This window comes from Protobothrops mucrosquamatus, unplaced genomic scaffold, assembly GCF_001527695.2.
Source record: "Protobothrops mucrosquamatus isolate PMUCROS unplaced genomic scaffold, P.Mucros_1.0 scaffold3655, whole genome shotgun sequence".
NCBI lineage: Eukaryota > Metazoa > Chordata > Lepidosauria > Squamata > Viperidae > Protobothrops > Protobothrops mucrosquamatus.
This window is the reverse complement of record NW_015389616.1, coordinates 54826-63813: the sequence shown is the minus strand read 5'-3', so window position 1 is coordinate 63813 and position 8988 is coordinate 54826. Positions and strand designations below refer to the sequence as shown.

General features: G+C 45.8%; 1 protein-coding gene across 1 annotated transcript in view; it reads right to left on the bottom strand.

Moving 5' to 3' along the window:
• Positions 1 to 1404: 1404 nt before the first annotated feature.
• LOC107298013 (serine/threonine-protein kinase TAO1-like) overlaps positions 1405 to 8988 on the bottom strand; it is a gene marked incomplete at its 3' end in the record, with an annotated part of 35645 nt that continues 28061 nt past the window's right edge. The window contains 3 exon segments of the mRNA XM_015827375.1: positions 1405 to 1533; positions 4595 to 4831; positions 6336 to 6470. Coding sequence (XP_015682861.1) covers positions 1405 to 1533; positions 4595 to 4831; positions 6336 to 6470 — 501 coding nt within the window.

Genomic DNA, 8988 nt, shown 5'->3' with positions numbered 1-8988 from the left:
AGCATGATACCGTGGTCCACGGTATCAAAAGCCGCTGAGAGGTCCAAAAGAACTAGGACAGAGGAATAACCCCTGTCCCGGGCCCTCCAGAGATCATTCACCAATGTGACCAATGCCGTTTCCGTGCTGTACCCTGGCCTGAAGCCCGACTGGAGCGGGTCTAGATAGACTGTTTCCTCCAGGCGCCGGGGGAATTGCTACGCAACTACACTCTCAACAACCTTCGCCACAAAGCGAAGGTTGGAGACCGGGCGATAGTTAGCCAATACATCTGGGTCCAGGGAAGGCTTCTTAAGAAGGGGCCTCACCACCGCCTCCTTCAAGGCTACGGGGAAGACACCCTCCCGTAGAGAAGCGTTTATAATTCCCTGGAGCCAGGCTCGTGTACCCTCCCGGGCAGCCAGTACCAGCCAGGAGGGACACGGATCCAGTAAACATGTGGTTGCATTCAGCCTCCCCAGTATCCTGTCCACGTCCTCGGGAGCCACAGAGTCAAACTCCTCCCATATAACAGTCTCAAGACCTGCTCCTGTCTCCTCCCCCGGGGCCACCCAGTCAGAGTCCAAGCCTTCTCGGATCCGAGCAACTTTGTCATGCAGATATTGAGCAAAGTCCTCAGCCCTCCCCTCCAGGGGATCCTCCCCCCCCCTCAACTGAAGGAGAGAGCGGGTCACCCTGAAGAGGGTGGCTGGGCGATTATCAGATGACGCAATGAGGGTGGAGTAGTAATTAGACCTCGCCACCCTCATTGCCAATAGGTAGGATCTAACATGCATCCTTGCCTGTGCTCGGTCGGATTCGGTTCGGCTAGCCCTCCAACTGCTCTCTAGGCGTCTTTTCCGGCGCTTCATCTCTCTCAGCTCCTCGGTAAACCAGGGAGCCAATTGAGATCTGCGTCGGGTCAGAGGCCGCAAAGGCACGACTCGGTCCAGTGCTGCGGCAGTGGCCACATCCCAGGCCGCCGCCAGATTTTCAGCCGAGTCGTGAATGCCAGCCATTTATGAATGCCAGCCACGAGAGAACTGTTTGCTTCGTTAGCATGGAAGAAACTCTCTTTTTTTAACCTACGTGTTGGGGTACAGATTATGCAAAGGATGTCAGAAGAATCCCTACAGTAAGCCTATGAACTGGGGATGAAACCTCAGAGTGAGTTTCGCTTCGACATAACCCATGCAGTGTATTCAATAAACAGCACGGTTCTCGGAGACGGAATGAACCTGGAGTTTGATTTGGATTCTCGAGCCGGAGGTTGACGGAAAAAAAATCTCTCGCTTACACTTTGCAAGGAACTATTAAATACAGGTAATAAGCAATAAAGTGCTCGGCTTGGAAGGATCACGTGGTTTGGGGGCCTGACAATGAACAAATAAATCAATCCTCTCTGCCCGCGCCCCCCCCCCTTACCTCTTTGAGTTGCTCTTTGCGGAGTTTGTATTCTCTCTTCTGGGATTCCAAAAAGCTGTTGAGTTCTTTCTTCTGCTGCGTCTGGATGTGCTGCTGAAACTTCTTCTCTTCGTTAGCCATCACTTTGGCCTGCCCCGCAGCGGGAGAGGAGAGAAAGAGGCTGAATCTTTCTGCACCAACAACAGACTCACCTCCCTTAGGCAGACCAGGACTCTAACCCAACCCCGACCCCCAGCTGCCTTCCTTGCACCCAGTTCTCATAGGATCCTAGAGCCAGAAGGGGCCTTGGAGGTTATCGAGTCCAACCCCCTGCTCAGGCAGGAGACCCTATACCAGTGATGGCGAACCTTTTAGAGACCAAGTGCCCAAACTGCAACCCAAAATCCACTTATGTATCATCGGGTGCCGGGCGGGCGTGGCCCATTGGGTGGGCGTGGCCCATTGGGTGGGCGTGTCTGTGGTGGTAACGGCAGACTGGGTGGGACTAAAAAGTTCAATCAATCAATTCCAACTTTGCAAGATCTTTTTTTTCCCCGCGAGAAGTTGAAATTGACTGAACCTTTTGTTTTTGGACATGGCGGCGGAGGCGTAAAGCGAAAAGGTTTTATAAAACCCAGCTGAAGGCCTAGGACTGGGGCAACGGTGCGCGTGCCCACCGAGAGGGCTCTGAGTGCCGCCTCTGGCACCCGTGCCATAGGTTCGCCACCACTGCCCTATAGCATTTCAGACAAATGGCTGTCCAGTCTCTTCTTAAAAACTTCCAGTGTTGGAGCATTCACCATTTCTGGAGGCAGGTGGTTCCACTGGTTAATGGTTCTAACTGTCAGGAAATTCCTCCTTAGTTCTAGGTTGCTTCTCTCCTTGATTAGTTTCTTTCTTTTTTTTTTTGAAACACATTTTATTGGTTTTTGAATTCTTAAGACAAAGTGCTCAAGACACACCGTGGTGCTGGGGTAATCAAAGATCCAAAAATAAAACATATATAAATAACTCAATCAATACATCAAATATTCTCTCTCTATCTCCCTCAAATCTATCTATATCAGTGTTTCTCAACCTTGACAATTTTAAGGCACTCCCAGAATTCCACAGCCAGCATTGTATGCCATACAATGGCTGTGGAATTCTGGGAGTTGAAGTCCACATGCCTTAAAATTGTCAAGGTTGAGAAACACTGATCTATATAAATAAAAATGTAAATGTTCGTTTGTTCAAAATCTTAAATCTTCGAAAGTTCTTCACCGATTGCTTTGAAATTTTGACACAACGTTGCATTTGAATACGCGCTGTGTTTTTATATACCTACTATTATATTATAGATGTCACACCTGTGACAGGTAAAAACATGCTTTTTTTGGAAAACAGCGCCATCTGTTGGACGTAAAAGCAACACACGCTAGCATTGTGAAATTAAACATATTAGAAACGTGCGCTTTCTCTTTTCTTTCTTTTCCATTTAACCAGACTGAGCCACAGCAACGCGTGGCCAGGTACAGCTAGTAGCTTAATATATTTAAGTTAATCCATTTCTAACTTAAATTTCTATTAATCCTAAACCTGTTTTAGAGCTTTATGAATTTACAATACCACAATCAAATTTAACTTTAAATAAACACATTTATCAATTCAGGTATCCCTTCCAGGTATATTCTAATTCCTTAATTTTTATCATAAGTCTTGTTTATTTCTTCTTCCACTAATATCTCCTAATTAAAATAAAATATTGATCTATCCTATACATATCTAATCCATCCATCCATCAATCAATCTCTTGAAGCTGACAGAGTAATATCAAACCTTAAATCATTTCAGTCCATTAGACGAGATTCAAATTTCATCCAATTAATTATCATAGCTCCATATTAACAAACAAACACATCATCCTTGATGAGTTTCCATCCTTTGCTTCCGGTCCTGCCTTCAGCTGTTTTGGAGAATAATTTGACCCCCCTCTTCTTTGGGGCAGCCCCTCAAAGGCAGGGCAAGAAGCAACGGATGGAAACTAATGAAAGAGAGAAGCAACCTAGCAGCCCCATTTGCGCGTGAGGCATGCGCTGGCGCCGTGCGCATGCACGAATGGCTGTGCACCTCCTAGCAGCCCCGTTCACACGAACGGCCGTGCAACTTGCCTGGTGCTAGTGGCCCGTTCGTGCATGCGCAAAGGGGCCGCGCACACACACCTGGGGCTAGTGGCTCCGTTCGTGTCCCTATGCATGTGCCAACAGGGCCATGGGCGGTAGCACGAGTGGGGGGGGAATGCGCACCCATGCATGCGCGCACTGGCCAGCCATTTCCGCGGCCCGCTGGCCAAGAACCTTGGGCCTGCTTCCGGTCCTCAGCTTGTAGGTTGGGGACCCCTGACCTAGTTGGGTAATGAAACGTCTGCAGGAAAACAAGCGAATTCAGAGAGCAGCAAAACCCCTTCATTTCCATCCTGAGCTGCAAATATTCTTCTTTATTGACACTTAGTTCCCTCTGGATTTAGCCCCCAGACTCCTCTGTTGCTCTTCTCTGCACTCTTTCTAAGCGCCTTTTTTGCACTGGTGATCAGAACGGGCATACTGACTTCACGGTCACGATGTAAAAAAGATGCCGAGACTCTGGAAAGAGTGCAGAGAAGAGCAACAAAGATGATCAGGAGACTGGAGGCCAAAGCATATAAGGAACGGTTGCAGGAATTGGGTATGTCTAGTTTAATGAAGAGAAGGACGAGGGGGGGACATGATAGCAGTCTTCCAGTATCTCAGGGGCTGCCCCAAAGAAGAGGGAGTCAAGCTATTCTCCAAAGTGCCTGAAGGAAGGACAAGAAGCAACAGATGGAAACTAATCAAGGAGAGAATCAATCTAGAACTAAGGGAAAAACTTCCTGACAGTGAGGACAATTAACCAGTGGAACAACCCGCCTCCAGAAGCTGTGAATGCTCCAACACTGGAAGTTTTTAAGAAGAGACTCGACAGCCATTTGTCCGAAATGGTATAGGGCAGGGGTAGGCAACCTTGGCTCTTTTATGACTCGTGGACCTCAATTCCCAGAATTCTGAGAGTTGAAGTCCACGAGTCATAAAAGAGGCAAGGTTGCCTACCCCTGCTATAGGGTTTCCTGCCTGAGCAGAGGATTGGACTAGATGACCTCCAAGGTCCCTTCCAACTTTATTATTATTATAAACACCTCTACAAAATCAGCCCTCACCTCTTTCTCCATGGCTGCCTGGTGCTTCTTGACGAGCTTCTCCATCTCCGCCGCAAAGTTGTTGCGTTGCGTTTCGAGATCCTTGTCCAGCCGCAGGCGGTGGTCGTCCATCTCGGTTTTCAGCTTGTTCTCCAGAGCCATCAGCTGCTTCTGGTGCTGCCGCCGCATGCGCTTGTAGCCGGACATCTGCTCCCGCAGCTCGGAGTCCTGCTCGTGCTCCTGCATCTGGCGGGTCACCTGCCGAGGACCGAGAAGCCCCAGGGGCCGTTTTTAGGACAGGAAAGACACCCCCCAAGTCCCCCAAAGCCTCAGCACAAAACCCAGGCCAGCCGAGGAAACGGACCCGGAGGGTATTGGGCCGTGCCAAAGCAAGGAAAAATGCAGGGAGTCCCCAACTTACAACCACAGTTGAGCTCAAAGTTTCCACTGCTGTGCAAGACACTTGTTAAGTGCACTTTTAAGACTTGTGGACTTCAACTCCCAGAATTCCCCAGCCGGCCATGCTGGAGGTTGACATTCTGGGACCTGAAGTCCACATGTCTTAAAGTGGCCAAGGTTGGACAACCCGTGGTATAAATAATAAAGACAGGAGTAGGTAGGTAGGTAGATAGATACAGATGATAGATAGATAGATATAGATGATATAGATAGATAAATAGAAATAGAGAGAGAGATGATAGAAATAGAAATAGAGAGATATAGATAGAGATAGAGATAATAGAGGTAGAGAGATAGATATAGATAACAGAAATAGAGAGAGATAGATATAGATAATAGAGAGATAGATAGAAATAGAGATAGATACAGAGAATAGAAATAGAGAAAGAGAAAGATAGATAGATAGATGATAGAAATAGAAATAGAGATAATAGAGATATAGATAACCGAAATAGAGAAAGAGATAGATGAAATAGAAATAGATAGAGATATAGATAATAGAAATAGAGAAAGAGATAGATATAGATAATAGAGAGATAGATAGAAATAGAAATAGATAGAGATATAGATAATAGAGAGATAGATATAGATAATAGAAATAGAGAAAGAGATAGATATAGATAATAGAGAGATAGATAGAAATAGAGAGATAGATATAGAGAATAGAAATAGAGAAAGATAGATAGATGATAGAAATAGAAATAGGGATATAGATAGAGATATAGATAATAGAGAGACAGAGAAAGATAGATATGGATAACAGAAATAGAGAAAGAGATAGATAGAAATAGATATAGATATAGATAATAGAAATAGAGAAAGAGATAGAGAGATATAGATAATAGATAGAAATAGATATAGAGAATAGAAAGAGATAGATAGATAGATAGATAGATAGATAGATAGATAGATAGATAGATAGATAGATAGATAGATGATAGACAGACAGACAGACAGACAGACAGATAGATAGATATTGGAGACAAACATGATAGATTTTAGATAGACAGACAGATATAAATGATAATTTCAGATAGATATATACAGATAATAGATAATGGATTTTAGATTTCAGATAGACAGACACACAGATAGTTAGACAGACAGACAGAGACAGGCAGGCGGGCAGACTGACAGACAAAGTCATCGCTGGAGAGACCCGTGGGAACCGGGTTCTCTGTTCTGTAGGGCGAATATTTTTCCACGAGTTTTTCGAAAGACAGGTGGACAAGCAAGGGGGTTGTGCGAAGGGCACGCCCGCGCCTACTCGCTGTGGCCCAGGAGAGAGGCCAAGCCGGCTCACCAGCGATGCTGTGCGTATGGTGGCAAAGTGCTCCCGGTTGCGGTAGTGGGATCTGTGGCGCGTCCCTTGGGGGGGAGACTGGGGCTCCGATCCTCGCAGCCGAGCGTCCGAATCCTCCCTGTAGTTTTCTTCCTCCTGGGGACCAGAGAGAAAAGAGCGGAGAAGCTGAAGACCCGTCACACGACACTCGGGACGTTATCAAATGCAGGTTTCCAGCAAGAGGGAATTGGGGGCCAATACAGTAGTGGCCAAAATTGTGGGAACCTTTTGGGGAAAAAGTGTATTTTTGAGATTGGATGGCTAATAACACCACTTTTTGGGGAGACTAGTACCATAACATTTTATATCAACGGAAAGATAACTTAATCAAGAATGTCATGCAACAAAGTCTGTTCAATTATCTGTGCTGTATTCTATGAAAAAGCTATAGCCAAATAACCAGAAAAAGGAAGCACCACTTGCTCAGGATAGAATTAAGATCACGTGAAGGGTTAATACCACTTTACAAGGCCTTGGTAAGGCCACACTTGGAATACTTCATCCAGTTTTGGTCACCACGATGTAAAAAAGATGCTGAGACTCTAGAAAGAGTGCAGAGAAGAGCAACAAAGATGATCAGGGGACTGGAGGCTAAAGCATATAAGGAACGGTTGCTGGAATTGGGTACATCTAGTTTAATGAAGAGGAAGACGAGGGGGGACAGGATAGCAGTCTTCCAGTATCTCAGGGGTTGCCCCAAAGAAGAGGGAGTCAAGCTATTCTCCAAAGCCCCTGAAGGCAGGACAAGAAGCAACGGGTGGAAACTGATCAAGGAGAGAAGCAACCTGGAACTAAGGAGAAACTTCCTGACAGTTAGAACAATTAACCAGTGGAACTCCTTGCCTCCAGAAAGTGTGAATGCTCCAACACTGGAAGTTTTTAAGAAGAGACTGGACAGCCATTTGTCCGAAATGGGATAGGGCAGTGGTGGCGAACCTATGGCACGGGTGCCAGAGGCGGCACTCAGACCCCTCTCTGTGGGCACTCCTAGGCCTTCAGCTGGGTTTTATAAAACCTTTTCGCTTTAGGCCTCCACCACCGTGTGCAAAAAAATAAAAAGGTTCAGTCAATTTCAACTTCTCACGGGAAAAAAAATATGTTGCAAAGTTGGAACTGATTGAACTTTTAGTCCCACCCAGTCTGCCGTTACCACCGTAGCCATGCCCAGCCAATGGGCCACACCCACCCGGCACTCGACGATGCATAAGTGGGTTTTGGGTTGCAGTTTGGGCACTCAGTCTCTAAAACGTTCGCCATCACTGGGATAGGGTTACCTGCCTGAGCAGGGGGTTGGACTAGATGACCTCCAAGGTCCCTTCCAACTTTATCATTATTATTATTATTATTATTATTATTATTATTATTATTATTATTATTATTATTATTATTATTATTATTATTATTATTATTATTATTTATTATTATTATTATTATTATTATTATTATTATTATTATTATTATTATCATCATCATCATCTCAGGTAGCTCTCCTTCATCTGATTGTAGCCAATGAGCATGAGTGTTTAGAGAGCCAATCAAGTATCATCTTGTTTTGGCCATGAGCCAATCAAATCACAGTAGGATCCAGTGATTGATGTCCTGTATTGAAGCTGAGAGGAGGACATTTGTCCGTGTGTTATGTGATCGCTATCAAGTGGGCTGGTTTTTTTTTGTGTGTTCTTTCATTGAGTGAGCTTGCAAAACGTAATAAAATTAAAGTCGTGGTGCAAAGAGTTGACTGGTCGCCCAGCAAGCGATGCAAAATAGTATTATTAAGTGAACAAGGCTACAGTTATAAAGAAATGAGAAGAAAAATGGGTGGAAACTTAACCAAAGGTGCCATTTCTACTGTACACTTTTCCCCAAAAGGTTTCCACCATTTTGGCCACTACTGTATCTGCCTCTTTGCCGTCGTTCTCAAAAAACAACCTTTTTGGTCAGTAGCCCCCCAACATTTTCGGCACCAGGGACCGTTTTTGTGGAGGACAATTTCTCCACGGACTGGTAGGACGGGGGGGGAGGAGTACGCAACCTAGACCCCTTCGCATGCGCACTTCCGCTTCCCTGTCGCTCACCTTCATCGTTGCGCCTCGCTTCCTAACAGGCCACGGACCGGTAGTGGTCTGTGGCCTGGGGTTGGGGACCCCTGTTTTAGTGGACCTCCTGAAATGTAACTTTCCAGTTAGGGCATCGTTAAAGGAGAATATTGGTAGCTCAGCACTGAAATGAGGGGTCCTTGTTGCTCTCTGTGTTGGGTGGTTTTCTCGCAGACGTTGCATTAGCCAAAGTATGTAACGTCATCAGGGCTAGAAGGAAGGAGATGATGGAGGAGGAGGACTGAGGGGTCCTTGGTTCCCTCTGAGCTTGGGGGTTTTCTTGCAGATGTTTCATGACCCAAACTAGGTAACGTCATCAGGGCTAGCACCAGCACCAATGCCACTGATGATGTTACCTAGTTGGGTCATGAAATGTCTGCAAGAAAGGAACTAAGCTCAGAGAGCACCAAGGACCTCACAGTCCTCCTCCTCCTCCTCCTCCTCCTCCTCCTCCCCCTCTTCTTCTTCTTCTTCTTCTTCTTCTTCTTCTTCTTCTTCTTCTTCTTCTTCTTCTTCTT